Source organism: Carlito syrichta, unplaced genomic scaffold, assembly GCF_000164805.1.
Source record: "Carlito syrichta isolate Samal-C Ts95f unplaced genomic scaffold, Tarsius_syrichta-2.0.1 Scaffold316346, whole genome shotgun sequence".
In the NCBI taxonomy this organism is placed as follows: domain Eukaryota; kingdom Metazoa; phylum Chordata; class Mammalia; order Primates; family Tarsiidae; genus Carlito; species Carlito syrichta.
The window spans coordinates 2,363,268-2,381,532 of NW_007260442.1; the positions used below are offsets into that span (position 1 = coordinate 2,363,268).

General features: G+C 39.5%; 1 protein-coding gene across 5 annotated transcripts in view; it reads left to right on the top strand.

Annotated features, from left to right (window-relative positions):
- The window catches only part of RNF38 (ring finger protein 38), a 64,093-nt gene that overhangs the window by 37,699 nt on the left and 8,129 nt on the right, over positions 1-18,265 (top strand). For all 5 annotated transcript variants that reach the window (XM_021707045.1, XM_008074171.2, XM_021707048.1 and 2 more), the window contains 4 exons: positions 1,352-1,522; positions 4,934-5,095; positions 5,656-5,762; positions 7,546-7,630. In XM_021707045.1, the coding sequence (XP_021562720.1) occupies positions 1,352-1,522; positions 4,934-5,095; positions 5,656-5,762; positions 7,546-7,630 (525 nt within the window). The remainder of the gene's footprint in view (positions 1-1,351; positions 1,523-4,933; positions 5,096-5,655; positions 5,763-7,545; positions 7,631-18,265) is intronic.

Genomic DNA, 18,265 nt, shown 5'->3' on the forward strand with positions numbered 1-18,265 from the left:
ACCCGCGGGCTCAGGCAATCCACTCACCTCAGCCTTCCAAAGGCGCAGGATTACAGGCTGAGCCACCGAGCCCGGCTCACCTCTACAATTAAAAAAAAAAAATTAGCTTGGCATGGTGGCGCATGCCTGTAGTTCCAGCTACTTGGAAGACTGCAGTAGAAGGATCCACCTGAGTCCAGCAGGTCGAGGCTGTGGTGGCCGCTGCAGAGTGCCACTGCACTCCAACCTAGGAACAGAATGAGACTCGAGCTCAGAAAAAGAAGAAGAAAAAGAAAGGGAGACACCTGACAAAATTTAAATATAATTCTAATATCCTGATCTGAATGTGAGATTAAAACACATATACACATACAAATACCAATTGCAGTTTAACAAATTAGTTTACCCAAGTTTGGTTTCTCAGTAATAGAGTTATTGTGCTAAATTTGCCTGCTAAAATATAGAGAGAGCATAAGGCAATGTTGAGAGTTGTATTCTTATAAAATCCTAAAAAGAAAAAAAAATTTCTGCAAGAATGAAAAGGAGAACTCCTTGAACTAGCAGTGGTATCTGCTGTATCTTTTTTTTTTGTAGGGTTTTCTTACACTAAAATATCTTTCAATCTTCAAAAACATAATTTCTAACAACTTGAACGGAAATGCCTTGTAGGACCATATTTTGGAGGCTTTTACATACTTTTGTTTTAAATTTCAAAGCGTATCCTCCAAGTATTCCTCAAGTTATTTTGTATTAACTCTTAATCTCTAACATCACTATTCTGCTATAGACATTAGAAAATATATGCCTTTTGTAAAGTAATGTAAATATACCTACTAAAGACCAGTCACGATTCCTCTGACAATGAAAACATGGTAGGTGAGCAGGAGGTTATAGAGAAGCAGCAGCCTGGTGCATAAGGCGGAAGAAGTATGGTCTTTGGGACCTGAGAGGTGTGGGTTTGTTTGTTTATTTATTTATTTATATTTTATTTTTCTAATTGTGGGGTACAGTTCAGGGTTAGGTATACAAATGTTCATTGTTCAGGTACCCTTCTTGATGAGATGTCTGCTGTATCTTAAACCAATAAGAGAAGTTCTTTTCCCTGCAGCATTTCCCTCCTATTTCATGGGTGTTAAAAAGCTAAAATAAAAGTTAGGTGTTTTGACTGATTTGTAAAAATTATATAAAAATACAGAATAACTACTGATTATCAGAATGTTACTTGTAGATCAAAAACGAACTAATATTTCATTGTTAATATGAGTTATAAAAAGTATGTTTGAAGAATTTGGGGAGTATGGCAATGACAGATTTTTAAAAATTAATTATATATTCTGATATTTTTAACCCCCAAAAATGGTTTCTCTTACAGATGCTTCAGGCATGTTCAGTTCAGCACTTACCAGTACCATATGCTGCGTTCCCACCCCTTATTTCTAGTGATCCATTTCTTATACATCCTCCTCACCTCTCTCCCCATCATCCTCCTCACTTGCCGCCACCAGGCCAGTTTGTCCCCTTCCAAACACAGCAATCACGATCGGTAGGTATCTCAACTCTTATGTCTTTAATTTTCCCATAATGTTTAGAGCAGGCAGATTAATTTAGTAAATGTAAAATAATTGTCATTTAAGCATTCTTATAGTTCTTAAAAAAATTAAAGGAATCCACTGGTATATAAATTAGTATAAATATATTTACCTTGAATTATCTTGCTTTCTTAAATTTTTCTACTTATTTAATGTCACTTGTTGCCTTGAAATTTGTTGTTCATCATATCTGCAATTCTTCAGGAAGTAAATGTGAAGAAAAATTTTTATTTATTTGTATTGTTTTTCCTTTCATGTATTTCTAAGTTTTAAAAATAAAATACTATAAAATTCTTAATGCTTATTAGAATAATATTTGAATTCATTTAGGTAAGTAAATTAACCTTTCTAAGTCTCAATTACTTTTTCTGAAGATCTGTTTTTTTACTATGTTCTGATGAAAAGCAGATGATGTAGTCTATTAACACAGTTCTGCGCTGAGCTGGAATATAGCTGAGAGGCATATTATTTTGGGAGGTTAGGGGAGGTAAGTACTATATAAGGGCAAAGAAAGGACATGGGAATAAAGTTGAGTTGTTTTTTGGACAGGGCAAGTTCAGCATCTGAACCATCAAACATATAGAGGAAACAAGGGTGATAACCACTGGAAATTGTTAGAGTGGAGGATTTTAGCACCATGGAGAAAACTTGATTATACCAGAGTCTTAACCATCGTTTACTAAGGATTTATGGTCCATGCTAGATACCTGGCTTCTGTCCTAAAAACTATAGAAGCAATTATGGCAGAAATTTGGCTCATCTGGAAAGTTAGAACTGGTTTTACAAGAAAATATTTTCTTGGAATCAGGATAGGATTCATGCCAGGGTGTTTATTCTTCTCAGTTTTTAGTATCTGGGAATTCAAGCTGAAAGCAAAATTTAGGTATTACTTGTATCCAAATTTGGAATTCTTTAAAAGGTCTAGTCACATACCTGTATCAGGACTTGGGTTCACTGGAGTTGTCATAGTGTTAGCAATTATGATTTCTCTCAAGCATGCATAAGCTTCCAAATTAAAGTTTAATATTTACTTATGTTTGAAAAACATGTTGCTGGCTGGGCTTGGTGGCTCAGCCTTTGGGAGGCCGAGTCAAGTGGATTGCCTGAGACTGTGTGTTCAAGACCAGCCCGGGCAATTTGGTGAGACCTCGTCTCTACAATAAATAAAAAATTAGCCAGGCATGGTAGTGCGCACCTGTAGTTGCAGCTACTTGGAAGGCTGAGGCAGAAGGATCACTGGAGCCCAGCAGGTCAACACTGGGGTGGCTGTGAGTGTGCCACTGCACTCTAGCCTGGGCAACGGAGTGAGACTCCAACTCAAAAAAAAAAAAAAAAAAACATGTTGCCATTCTGTAACTGAAAGAGGAAGAAATCAGGCTAACTTTTAAAAATACATGTGCCCAATTGAATTAACCATCAACACAAAAATGTGTACACAAATGTTTATGGGAAAAAAACATTATTCCTAATAGCTAAAAAGTGGACAGTTCAAATGTCCATCAACTTTTGAACAAAGTGGTATATTCATAGAGTATAATATTTAACCATAAAAAGGAATGAATTATTGATAAAACCCACAAAATGAATTAATGTTAAACATCATGCCAAGCAAAACAAGGTTTGATCCATTTATATGAAGTAGTTCCTATTTAAATGAACCAGTTCTATTTCTATGAAATGTCCAGAACAGGCAAATCCATAGAGATGGAAAACAGATGACTTCGGGAAATGGGTAGTGACTGATAATGGATATGAAATTTATTTTAGAGGTGATGAAAACATTCTGGTGATGGTTACATAACTCTGGATACACTAAAATTATTCACTTGTACTTCCCCCCTAACCCCCTTTTTTTTTTTGAGCTGGAGTCTTACTCTGTCGCCCAGACTAGAGTGCAGTGGCCACTCCCGGCCACCGCAGCCTTGACCTGCTGGGCTCCGGTGATCCTTCCACCTCAGCCTTCCAAGTAGCTGGAACTACAGGCGAGCGCTACCACTTCCGGCTAATTTTTTGATTTATTGTAGAGATGCGGTCATGCCAAGTTGCCCAGGCGGGTCTCGAACCTGTGGACTTGTACTTTTATAGCATGTGAATATCTCACATACTATGTTACTTTTTTAATGTATGCTATATGCTGTTCATAACACTGTGTTATATGTCTGTTGGCTCAGTGTTCACAAGACACTTTGGCATAGGCTGTGAGCATGTTAGTTTTATAAATGACAACACTGAGATTGTGATTAAATAATTTATCTCATTAAAGTCACATGGCTGACTCATGACAGTGCCAAGATTCTGTTAAATGTCAAAACCCGCCGGGCTCGGTGGCTCAGCCTGTAATCCCGCGCTTTGGGAGGCTAAGGTGAGTGGATTGCCTGAACCCGCGGGTTCGAGACCCGCCTGGGCAACTTGGCGAGACCTCATCTCTACAGTAAATAAAAAATCAGCCAGGCATGGTAGCGCATGCCTGTAATTCCAGCTACTCGGAAGGCTGAGGCAGAAGGATCGCCAGAGCCCAGCAGGTCGAGGCTGCGGGGGCCGGGAGCGGCCACTGCACTCCAGTCTGGGCGACAGAGTGAGACTCCAACTCAAAAAAAAAAAAAGTCAAAGCCCATCATCTTTCTACTACAGAAGATTGCCTTCCGTACCTTATCTCATTTGGCCTTGTATCTGATTTATAAATACACAACATGTTTTGCTTCATCAGTGAAAGATTAGGTGTCTAAAAGTCCTTTCAGTAGTTCAGGTTGCCCCGACTTATATATTGAGTACATAATTGGCTTACTAGATGACCTTTTGTCTTTCTTATCTTAAGAGGAGTTTCAAATAGTAAAAGAAATGGAGGATAATGGAAATGTTTGATAACATGTTCCAGAGACTTTCTTTTTTTTTTTTTTTCCTCCGAGTTGGAGTCTCACTCTGTCACCCAGACTGGAGTGCAGTGGCCCGTTCCCAGCCACTGCAGCCTCGACCTGCTGGGCTTCGGCAATCCCTCCGCCTCAGCCTTCTAAGTAGCTGTAACTACAGGTGCACGCTACCATGCCCGGCTAATTTTTGATTTATTGTAGAGATGAGGTCTCGCCAAGTTGCCCAGGTGGGTCTCGAACCCGCGGGCTCAGGCAATCCTCTCACCTCGGCCTCCCAAAGCGTGAGATTACAGGCCGAGCCACTGAGCCTGGCCGAGACTTTCTTGTTGAAACTAGAGGTAGGAAGATTTTATAGTCTACCTGTATGAATTTAAGATGGATGTGAACATCAAGAAATGCACAGCTTTAGAGACATTTTGGGGTTTAAAAATTCTTAATTATTATAAAGCACAGTCTTATCTGAATACTGGAAGTATGTTACTGTTTTTTTCTCCTCAGCCTCTGCAAAGGATAGAAAATGAAGTTGAGCTCTTAGGAGAACACCTTCCGGTGGGAGGCTTTACTTACCCTCCGTCAGCCCATCCCCCAGCATTGCCTCCATCAGCTCCTTTGCAGTTCTTAGCACATGACCCTTTACCTCAGGAGGTGTCCTTTGGAGTAGTAAGTTTTCACACAATATTGCACTAATTAACTACTTTGGCAGCTTATCTTTTGTGGGTGGTATCTCAGTGTAGCTCTACATGTTTGGAATTTTAAATGCGTTCTTGAAAGCATTCAGTTGGAAAATTATACAAGGGGTGTCAAAAGTACACACTTTTTAAAAGTTTGACATTCACTCAAAAGATGGCATTAATATAATGAATGCTGATGTCATCATGTGACAGGCAGTACAAAGAAAATAGGGGAAGCATGGTTGAGTGAATGTCATTTTACACATTGCTACCATAATTCAACTCAACTTCGAAAAGTAATACATTGATAACATCTCAAAGTATGTATACATTTTTTGGCACTCCCATATTTAGAAACACAAATATATGTTTTAACTGGTTGCTGCATCCGTAGTGTTAATATTTGAGAAATATTAAACACCACTTGAACTGTAAAGAATGTTACACATTTTTAAAAAAATAAGTGACTGTATTCAACAGATTAAATATTGTAAATATAGACTGATCTTAAATCCTTTTAACATTTCTTCCTCCCACCACCCCCCGCAGCCGTATCCTCCATTTATGCCTCGGAGGCTCACAGGACGTAGTAGATATCGATCCCAGCAGCCAATACCACCTCCCCCTTATCATCCCAGCTTACTACCATATGTGTTGTAAGTTCTTTTCTTATTTTAATGATCTCTGAGGTTTGAAAGTCTTGATATTCTGTTTCCTTTACGAATGTCTTCTTTGTGGTCTGTAACTTGAGGCACATTAGTTATTTGTTTTAACATAATGTTAATGGGTTCGGGTTAGGGAGCCAAAGGGAGAAAGAAAGATCAATAACATGGGAGAAGTGGGAGAGGAAGAACTTCTCTATAAGCCAAAAGATTTAACAAATCTAAAGGCAGAAAAAGTTGAGATTTTTACCTCCTTTACAGTTGATATCACTTGTTGCCTCTCTTAATCATCTAGCTTTTGATACTGTTTCTCTTGGGGTGAGAGAACAGATATCTATATCTTAGAACTAGTCTGTTAGGATTAAGTTGGTCTGAACCAAAACACCCATGTGTTTTGATACTCTCTTTTTTATTTTTTGCATAGGAATCTCACTCTGTCACCCAGGCTGGAGTGCAGTGGCACACTCATGGCCACTTCAGCCTCGACTTGCTGGACTCAGGTGGTCCTTCTGCCTCAGCTTTCCAAGTAGCTGGAACCACAGGCGTGCACCACCACACCCAGCTATTTTTTTTTATTTATTATAATGACGAGGTCTCACCAAGTTACCCAGGCTGGTCTTGAACCCTTGGGCTCAGGCCTCTGTCTCCCAAAGTACTGGGATTACACACATGAGCCACTACACCCAGGAGTATTCTTTTTCTTTTTTCCTCACGTCATAAATTCTAGAAGTAGGCAATTCAAGAATGATTTGTTAGTCCTGTGACCATGAAGAGTGGTTCTACCATCCTCAAAATCTGATGGTTTCCTCTGTTTGATCTAAGGTGGCTGTTCAGGCTCTAAACATCATGTCCCCATTCCAGCCAGCAAAAATAAAAACAAATTTCTGTAACTGCCTGCTCTTCTTAAGGGATATGTCCTAAAAACTGCATGTATTACCCTTGCCTACATCTCATTGGCCAGAGTTTAGTTACATGTTATAATTACTTTTTAGGAAATCTAGGAAATGTAGTCTTCATACCAGAAGACCATATACCTATATAGCACACTATTTTGATAGTTTTTCTTTCCTTCTTTCCTCCCTCCTTCTCTTTCTCTGTTTATTTGTTCATCTTTCTATCTTAAAGTCAAATGGTGTAAGTCTTCCAGTTTTGTACTTAAAATGTTTTTAGGTAAGGTTTTTTGCATTTCCTTATAATTTTAAAATCAGTATGTGAGATTTTACTTTAAAAAATTGACATCTTAACAATATTGAGTCTTCAAGTTATGTGGTATATGTATTTCTGTTTATTCGTCTTTAAGTTACCCTAGAAATATTTTTGCTTTTAATAGGTCTTGTATATGTTCTAAATTTGTCCCTCCATTTATGGGTTTTTTTTAAATGCCGTTGTGTATGGTATGTTTACTGTCCATTTTTAATTGTTTATTGCTAGTAAAGTCTCTTTAAAGGGTTGCCACTGATTGAACACAGACTATCCTTCTTTATAGCTCTGGTCTCTGTCCTTCACTGAGTTAATGTACTTAACATACTCTGTTGCTGAGGCTGGTGTGCAGTGGTACAATCCTTGCTTATCACAGCCTTGAACTCCTGGGACTACAGGTGTATACCACCATACCTGGCTTTTTGTTGTTGTTATAGTTATTTTTTTTGTAGAGAATTCCTGGGCTCAGGCAATCCTCCCTCCTCAGCCTCCCAAAGTGCTAGGATTATAGGTGTGAGCCACCACACCCAGCCAGTGTACTAACATATTAATGCTAGTGTGGTTGTTTTCATTGTAGATCAATGCTTCCAGTGCCACCTGCAGTAGGCCCAACTTTCAGCTTTGAATTGGATGTGGAAGATGGAGAAGTAGAAAATTATGAGGTTAGTAGATGAACTGAATTAACCGAAATGTTGTGTGCATTAAGGTACATTTCTGCCTAACTCTTACATCTAATTATACATGATTAGGTAAAAGCTTTGTAGTTTTTTTGTGTGTTGGGGGGGGAGTTGGAGTCTCAATCTGTTGCCCAGGCTGGAGTCCAGTGGCACTCACTCTGTTGCCCAGGCTGGAGTGCAGTGGAGTGCAGTGGCACGGCCACCTCAGCCTTGTCCTGTTGGGCTCAGGCAATCCTTCTGCCTCAACCTTCCAAGTAGCTGGAACTATAGGCATGTGCCACCGTGCCCAGCTGAATTTTTGATTTATTGTAGAGATAAGGTCTCACCAAGTTGTCCAGGCTGATCTCGAACCCGTGGGCTCAGGTAGTCCTCTCACCTCAACCTCCCAAAGTGCTGGGATTATAGGCATGAGCCACTGCACCCGGCCTGCTTTGTACATTTGAGATACAAATATATTATAAAAATATTTGGTGTATATATATATATATTTTTAAATAATTAATCAGTATTTTTTATTATGGTTTTGTGGGGTACAGTTAAGGGTTAGGTGTACAATTACGTTTCATTTAGGCACCCTGTTATATTTGGTATATTTAATGATATTTGAACATATACCACCACATAGCTATGATAATAATAGGTAGACTAATGGTCTGTTAGAATTACATACAATTCCAGTAAGAGAATGCAGATGAGAAAATGGTGAATTTTGATTAGGTGTGCTAAGACTTTGTGGTGACAGAAATTTTTGAACTGGATCTTGAAGGATAGAGAAGCTTTCTTATACATAAGATTGAGGCAAGGAAAGTGCTGAACATTCTTGAGGATAGCAAATAGCCTGTAGCTAAAGTGAAAGGAAGAAAATGGAAATTTGATTGAAAAGCTCATTTGATTGTCCTTGATTGCCTGCTAGAGAGTGGGCATAAGTTTGAATATTGTAGTGAGACGAAGAAGCCACTAAATGTTTTTGGTCCTTCGTGGCATCAGTTCTATACTATTAAGAGTCAAAACTGCCAGTATTGTGATTGAATAGATGAGAGTGGTTAGAAGTTGGTGACAGGGAAACTCAATAGGTCAGGCGATAAATTTTAAAGCTGCATGTTCTAAACTTTGGGAATTGTGGATAAAAAAAAGTAAAGCAGTCAGGCAGTTTTCAACAAGGCCATCAAGAAAGGATAATCTTTTCAGTAAATGGTGTGGAAAAAACTGGATTTCCACATGCAAAAGAATGAAACTGGATCTTTACACTATGCATGAAAATTAACTCAAAATAGATTAAAGACCTAAACTTAAGATTTGAAAGTATAAAACTTCTAGAAAAACAGAGGGAAAGCTCCTTGATACTATATTGGTCTTGGCATTGATTTTTTTTTTTTTTTTTTTATAATGTTACATAAAAAACGCAGGCAACAAAAGAAAAAACAAACAAGTAGAACTACGTTGAACTAAAAGGCTTCTGCATAACAAAAGCAGTCAACAAAATGAAAAGGTGGCCTATGAATTGTGAGAAAATATTTGTAAACTGTATATCTGATAATCTCTCCAATTAAAAAAAAAAAAAAATCAGCCGGGTGTGGTAGCGCTCACCTGTAATTCCGGCTACTTAGAAGACTGAGGCAGAAGGATCGCCGGAGCCCAACAGGTCGAGGCTATGGTGGTCGGGAGCGGCCACTGCACTCCAGTCTGGGCTACAGAGTGAGACTCCAACTCAAAAAAAAAAAAAAAAATCCAAAAGACATAAGGAACTCACACAACTCAATAGCAGACATATGAATAACTTGATTCAAAAAATTAGTAAGGGATCTGAATAGACATTTCTCAGAAGAAAACATAAAGATGGCCAACAAGTATATGCAGAGATGCTCAAACTGCAAATCATCAGAGAAATGTAAATCAAAATACATCATCACCTCACACCTGTCAGGGTGGCTGTTATAAAAAAGTCAAATGATAAGTGTTGGCAAGAATGTAGAGGAAAGGGACCCCTTGTACAATGTTGGTAGAAATGTAAATTGGTACATCTAGAAAAAAGTGTCAAAGTCTCTTGGAAAATTAAAAATAGAATCATATGATCTAGCAATCCCTGTACTGGGTGTAAACCTAAAGGAAATGAAATCACTTCATGGAGATATATACACTACCATGTTCATTGCAGCATTATTCACAATAGCCAAAATATAGAAACCTAAGTATCGGTGGATGAATGGATATAAAAGTTATCGTGTATGTGTGATATTATATATCCTTAAAAAAAGGAGGTACTGCCATGTACCACAACATGGTTGGATTTAGACGATATAAGCTAAGTGAAATAAGTCAGACACAGAAAGCTGAATACATAAAAATAAAACAATTGATAAACTAGGAGCAGGGAGAGGAAGTAAATTGGGAGAAGTAAGTCAAGGGATACAATCTTGTGGTTTTGTAGGATGGATAAGTCTAGAGATGTAATATACTGCATGAGGACTATGGTAAATAATACTACATTGTATACTGAAAATTTGCTAAGAGTAGATTTTAGTTGCTCTGACCACCAAAAGCAAACGATGGAAGGAAGGTTGACCGTAGTGATCACTTTACTGTGTATGAGGGGACCCCCCCGCCAAAAAAAACCCTGAATTTATTTTTAAAATTGTGTATTTTATTCTTACATGTTCAGTCGTCAGTCACCTTGAAAGTAGTCTTCATTTGATGCAGTACACCTACCACGATGCTTTTTCCACTGTTCAGAAGAGTTTTTGAACTTATCAATTTTAATGCCTTTTAGTGATTCTGCCGTTTTTTGTTTCACCTCTTCCACATCAGCAAAACATTTCCCTTTAAGGACTTCTTTCATCCAGGCAAAGAAAAAAAGTCACTGTGACTAGATTAGGTGAATAGTGAGGGTGAGGCATGGGGGTCATACTGATTTTGATCAAAAACTGCTGAACACTCAGCGTGGTCTGGGCAGGTGTGCTTGTAAATCACCCATCATGAAATTGGCAAATGTGTTCAAAGCATTGCCAAAGAAAATTCATTGAATCTAAACATGGCCTCTCACAACAGCGCTAGCTGGTATGCTGATGCAAATAGATTCTTAGAACATTTACCTAGCGATGGAAGCCTGTACTACAAGAGGCCCGCCCTCTAAAAGATACCTCCGAGGGTGTTTTTTGGGACCCCTTATATACTAAGACTAGGCAGGATTGCTCATACCAGTAATCTCAGCACTGTGGTATGCCTTGATAAGAAGATTGCTTGAGCACAGGAGTTTAAGACCAGCATAGGCAGCATACGGAGAACTCGTCTCTACAAAATTTTAAAAACTTAGCTAGGCATGATGGCAAGCATCTGTAGTGCCAGCTACTAAAGAGGCTGAGACTGATTGCTTTGAGCCTAGGAGTCTGAGGCTGCTGTAATCCGGGATTGTGCCAGTACACTCTAGCCTGGATGAGAGTGAGACTCCGACTCAAAAAAAAAAGAAAAAGGATTTTAAACTCTCATGTTGTACACCTTACATATATGTAATAAAAGAATAGAGAATATAGCTTTGGAGCTGGGTGCAGTAGCTCACACCAGTACTCACAGCACTTTGAGAGACGGAGGCAAGAAGATGACTTGAGCCCGGGAATTTGAGACCAGCCTGGGCAATATAACGAGACCTCGTCTCTACAAAAAAATTTTAAGAAGAGGGAATACAGCTTTGAAAAACATTTTAACACTAGAATCAGTAGTATTTGATTACTGAATGGTTTATGGTGGTGCCTGGGGTGAGGGGAGTTTGCAAAAGAAGATAGTCTGTGAAAAGGACTGTAGTAGCCTGTGATGAAGGTAGAATCAAAAGATGACAGGTCAAGCAGATGACACTTACCCAGATGATGTTAGACTATACTGTATTATTTGAGATTAGGAATATAGAAGATGTGGTTTTGGAAGTTGGAAGGCAAATTTGGATTTGAATGTAAGTAAGTGTGACTTTGATTTGATATTGCCAGCCATCTTTCTCACCTCAACTTCACTCAGATTCTATTCTTACAATATAGAACAGATTTTTTTAATCAGGATCTCACTCTGTCACCCCAACTGGTGCAGTAGCATGAATTCAGGCAGTTGTTCCATCTTGGTTTCTTGAGTAGCTGGAACTACAAGCATACACCACCATGCCCACCTAATTTTTTGTTGTTTATTCTTTTGTAGAGACAGAGTCTCACTACGGTCTCACTACAGGCTTAATATCTAAACTTTGGAATCCTCTTACCTTGGCCTCCCAGAGTGCTGGGATTATAGGCATGAGCCACTGTGCCTAACCTAGAACAGTTTTTTTTTTCAAGTGAATTGAACCTGAAAATGGGTTAAAGACATGATCTTAAAACACCTTTGGTATTTTTGTTTGTTTGTTTGTTTTGTTTATTTTTTGTCTTTATTTTTATTTTTTTGATTCGAAGTCTCACTCTCACCCAGGCAGTCCTTCTACCTCAGCCTATCTTTCTACATATGTAATCACACCACAGTGTCCTGTGGATTCCATTTCAAGACTTATTGAGAGAGGAAGGGACTGTAATAATTTCCTGGTGTTGTTTCCATGCTGTTTATATTAGTTTTGTTTAGAGCAGTAAGTACAGGAGTTGCTTATACTTTAGGCATTCTGTACTAAAAATAATTCATCATAAGTCATGTTACTGAAAGGAACAGCTGATTAGTGGGAAAACCAGTGATACAACTGCAACATTAAAAAAATCTAAACTTTGGAATCCTTTTCTAAACTGTAATTTTGGGTTGGATACTTGATATTTTGCAGAGTCATACTTTCAGACAATTTAAAAAGTGTAACTTGCTTTTCCGAATATATCTCATGGTGTAGACACCTATAATACTCCCTATTCTTTGCTCACTCCCAGATTCTCACCTTTTTTTTTTTTTTTTCCTTTTTTTTTCCCTCCTACCCTAGATATTCTTTTCTTGGTATCTTTACTCCTCTTGATCCTTCTACTAAGAGCTTTTCTACTTTCTTGTTTTGAAAATACAGCAATCTTTCCAGAGTCAGCACTTTATGCCTTTATGAGCAGCATGTCTAGGCCATCTCCAAGATCTAAAATGAGTCTTTCCCTTTTTTTTTTTTCCTTGTTCTTATTGACACAGGATGGGGTCCCCAAAGTTGGGGCACCTAATTATGGCATGCAAATACTAATTATGTCCTGCCTTTGATTGTCCTGTCTGCTAGAATATAAAAGTTCATTGAGGACTTGATCATTGTTACATGCGTACCTCAGAGATACTGTAGGTTTAGTTCCAGACCACCTCCATAAAGCAAATGTCACAGTAAAGCAGATCACATTAATTTTTTGGTTTTCCACTGCACATAAAAGTTATGTTTACACTAATTATAATTAATACACTGTAGTCTATTAAGTGTGCAATCATGTTATTTCTGAAAAAAATAAAATGATTGCACATACCTTAATTTTAAAATACTTCGTTGACTTAAAATGATCATCTGTGCCTTCAGCAAGTCATAATCTTTTTGTAGTGGAGGGTTTTGCCTCAACCTTGTTAACTGCTGACTGATCAGTTTAGTGGTTGCTGAAGGTTGGAGTGGCTGTGCCAGTTTTGGGTTCTTTTGGTTTTTTGTTTCTTTGTTTTTGTTTTTTGGTTTTTTATGAGTCAGAGTCTCACTCTGTCGCCCAAGCTGGAGTGCAGTGACATGCTCATAGCCACCGCAGTCTCGATCTGCTGGGCTCAGGTATGATCCTTCCACCTCAGCCTTCCAAGGAGCTGGAACTACAGGCATATGCCACCATGCCCAGATACCTTTTTTGATTTATTGTAGAGATGAGCTCTCACCAAGTTGCCCAGGTTGGTCTCGAACCCATGGGCTCAGGCAGTTCTCTCACCTTAGCCTCCCAAGGTACTGGGATTATAGGCGTGAGCTCCTACACCAGGCTCACCAGTTTCTTAAAATAAGAGAACAGTGTACTGTGTTTTATAGCATTTTACCCACAGTAGAACTTCCTCCAAATTTGGAGTCAATCCTGAGACCCTGCCACTGCTTTATTAACTCAGTTGACATAATATTCTAAGTCTTCTGTTGAAACGTTCACAGCATCTTCACCAGGAATAGATTTCATCTCAAAAATCTACTTTGCTCATCCATGAGAAAGCCACACCTCATTCAAGTTTGATCATGAGATTGCAGCAATTCAGTCTTACTTTCTTTTTGAGTTGCAGTCTCTGTCGCACAGGCTGGAGTGCAGTGGCATGCTCACGATCCTTCCACCTCAGAGCCTTCCAAATAGCTGTAATCATAGACGTGCGCCATCATGTCCACCTTATTTTTGATTTATTGTAGAGATGAGGTCTCGCCAAGTTACCCAGGATGGTCTTAAACCCTGGGCTCAGGCAGTCCTCTTGCTTCTGCCTCCCAAAAGTGCTGGGATTATAGGTATAAGCCACCACACCTGGCCTCACAGTGTTTTTAATGGCATCTAGAATGGAGAATCCTTTCCAGAAAGTTTTTAGTTTACTCTGCCTAGATCTATTATAAAATCACTATCTATGGCAGCTAGAGACTTACAAAATGTATTTATTAAACAAGATAACTTAAAAGTCAAAATTACTCCTTGATCCATGGGCTACAGAATGAATATTGTGTTAGGCATAAAAACAACCATTGCCTCCTTGTACATCTCCATCAGAGTTCTTGGATGACGAGGTACATTATCAATGAGCAATAATATTTTGAAAGGAATCTTTTTTCTGAGGCAGTAGGTCTCAGCAGCAGGCTTAAGATAGGCAGTAGACCCTGTTGTAAACAGATATGCTATCCTCTAGGCTTTGTTGTTCCATTTTCAGAGCATAGACAGAGTAGATTTAGCATAATTCTCTTTTTTTTGAGTTTGAGTCTCACTCTGTAGCCCAGACCGGAATGAGGTGATATGCTCACAGCCACTGCAGCCTCGACCTACTGGGCTCAGGCGATTCTTCTGCCCTAGCCTTCCAAGTAGCCAGAACCACAGACACGTGCCATCAGAACTACAGACACATGCCACCATGCCTGGCCAATTTTTTTTTGGTTTATTATAGAAATGGGGTATTGCCAAGTTGTCCAGGTTGGTCTCGAACCCCTGGGCTCAGGCAATCCTCTCACCTCGGTCTCCCAAAGTGCTGGGATTATAGGCGGGAGCCACCGCACCTGGTCTGATTTAGCATAATTCTTAAGGGCCCTAGGAATTTAGAATGGCAAATGGGCTTTGGTTTCAACTTAAAGTCATCAGCTGCATTAGCCCATGGTGAGAGTGAGTCAGCCTGTCCTTTGAAACTTTGAAGACAGGCATTGACTTTTCTTCTCTAGTGGTGGACGTCTTCTTCCATTAGAAAGCTGTTTTGTCTGCATTGAAAATCTGTTGTTTAGTATAGCCACCATCATTAATGGTCTTAGCTAGATCTTCTGGATGACTTGCTGCAGCTCCTCCATCAGCATTTGCTGCTTCATCTTTTGCGTTGATGTTATGGAGATGACTTCTTTCCGTAAACCTCACAAACCAACCTCTGCTAGCTTCCAACTTTCTTTCTGCAGCTTCCTCATCTCTCTCAGCCTTCATAGGATTGAAGAGAGTTAGGGCTTTGTCTTAAGGGAATATTGTAACTGGTCCGATCTTCTATCCAGACCTCCCAAACTTTCTACATATCAGCAATAAGACTGTTTTACTTTCTTAACATTAATGTGGTGGGCCTGGCACTTTTATTTTCCTTCATTCCTTTACATTCACAGTTTAGCTGTTTGGTGCAAGAGGCCTAGTTTTCAGCTTGTCTCAGTTTTTGATATGCCTTCCTCACTAAGCGTAATCATTTCTAGCTTTTGATATAGTGTGAGATGTAGTTGGACTCTTGCTCTTACTTGAATACTTGGAGGCTATTGTAGGGATATTAATTGTTGTGTCTGGGAACTGGGAGGCCTCAGAAGGGAGAAAGACAGGGACAGCTGGTCTGTGGAACAGTTAGAACACATAAAACATTTATCAAGTTTGCTGTTGCATATGGATGAGGTTTGTGGTGTCCCAAAACAGTTACAATAGTATAACATCAAGGATCACAGATCGCCATTACAGATAAAGTAATAATGAAAAAAGTTGTGAAATACTGTGAAAATACCAAAATGTGACACAGAGACCTAAAGTGCACAAATACTGTTGGGAAAATTGCCCCAATAGACTTGCTCAACAAGAGATTGCCCAAAGCTTTAATTTTCTTTTGTGGGGGGGGGGCAGTATTTAGTGCTCACAATAAAGTGAAGCACAATAACATGAGGTGTGCCTATATAGTCTTTACCCAGTGGGGGCTTAATGGACATATTTTATTGTCTTCAATTTGTAGTCTTTAACCTTTGTGTCCTGTAGTACAGGGGTCCTCAAACAGGCCAGTCTGCAGCCTGTTAGGAACCAGACTGCACAGCAGGAAGTGAGTGGCAGGCAAATGGAACTCTTGTCTTCTGTCAGAAGAGAAGAACTGTGGCATTAAATTCTCATAGAAGGCCAGGCGCAGTGGCTCAGCCTGTAATCCCTGCACTTTGGGAGGCCGAGATGAGAGGATTGCCTGAGCCCGGGGGTTCGAGACCAGCCTGGGCAACTTGGTGAGACCTCGTCTCTACAATAAATCACAAAAAAAGCTAGCTGGGCGTGGTGGCGTGTGTCTGTAGTTCCAGCTACCTGGAAGTCTGAGGCAGAAGGATCGCCTAAGCCCAGCAAGTCGAGGCTGCGATGGCCATGAGCTACACTCCAATCTGGTTGACACAAAAGTGAGACTCCAACTCAAAAAAATAAAAATTTTCATGGGAGCATGAACCCTATTGTGAACTGTGTATACAAGCGATCTAGGCTGCACACTCCTTATGAGAATCTAATGCCGGGTGACAAAATCAGTCTGATGCCAAAAAGGTTGGTGACTGCTGCTATAGTATATACAAGACATGTAAAAGATAATTATCGGCCGAGTGTGGTGGCTCACATCTGTAATCCCAGTATCTGGGGAGGCTGAGGTGAGAGTATTGCTTGTGCCCAGGAGTTCAAGACCAGCCTGGGCAACATAGCAAGACATTGTCTCTACAAAAAATAAAAAATTAGCCAAGCATAATGGTGTACCTGAAGTCCCCAGCTACTTGGGAGGGAAGTGGGAGGATTGCTTGAGCTTGAGTTGGAGGTTGCAGTGAGTCAAGATTACACCATTGTACTCCAGCCTAGGCAACAGAACAAGACCCTGTTCTCTTTAAAAAATAAAATAAAATTTAGGCCAGACGTAGTGGCTCACAGCTGTAATCCTAGCACTTTGGGAGGCGAAGGCAAGAGGATTGCCTGAGCCCAGGAGTTCAAGACTAGCATGGGCAACTTGGCAAGACTTCATCTCTACAATAAATCAAAAAATCAGCTGAATGTAGGTGTACACCTGCAGTTCCAGCTGCTTGGATGGCTGAGGCAGAAGGATCACCTGTAGGTAGGTCGAGGCTGCAGTGGCCGAGAGCATGCCACTGCACTCCAGCCTGGATGACAGAGTGAGACTCCTACTCAAAAAAAATAAAATAAAAATGAGATAAAATTTTTAAAAATTATCAATTATAAGTTTGACCTAAATCTTATATGCTAATTACAATCAGCATCAATTAGATTTTTAACAAATTAACAACCTATTTTAGCATTTAGAAGGGCTAGGGGGCTTGTGAAAGGGGAACCAAATTATTTAGATGACTCAATTCTCTAAATAATGCTGTCTCAAAAGCTAACTTGAGGTGTCATCATATTAAAGCACACAGTTGTCATAACATTGGTTATTGATATTTGGGGAAATTTCTCCTGTTCGTCCTTGTTACCTATCCTCTTAACCCTGTGGCATCATGAAAAATGGAGAAAAGCAATTCACAAAAGGCAATCTAATTGTTGGATAAAATAAATAGTCTATTAGAGTCATTAAAAACAAAGAAAGGAGGCACTGGTGTAAAATCAATAAGCATACAATAATCACAACATGTTGAAGCACAGCACATGGTAAAATTTATACGTTTAAAAAATTTTTAATTTATAAGTTTATAGCAGATATATTACTAAGGCTCTTTGGTCTTGTTTATCCTGTCTTTTCAGTATAAATTATATTACGAGTACAGCTTGGTATAAGGCAGATGCTCAATATGGAAATAATTCATCTAATGAATGAAGAAAGTGACAAAATTGAATATTACCATTTTACCATCCTTAATGAATTAATAAGTCTAGACAATATCCCGTCATTGGCTGCTAACATAACAGCTAGATGTGATGGCAATATCTACCAATTTATAGACATTTGGGGACAAGGAATTTGTTAAACCAACACAGGTCAGGCATGGGGAGGTTCATTCATCAGAATTCAAACTGATAATGTGTGTAGCTCATTGACCTGGGTTTTTTTTGGGTTTTTTTTTTTTTTGAGTTGGAGTCTCACTCAGTCGCCCAGACTGGAGTGCAGTGACCGCTCCCGACCACCGCAGCCTCGCCTGCTAGGCTCCGGCGATCCTTCCGCCTCAGCCTTCCGAGTAGCCGGAATTACAGGCATGCGCTACCACGCCCGGCTGATTTTTTGATTTATTGTAGAGATGAGGTCTCGCTGCCCAGGCGGGCC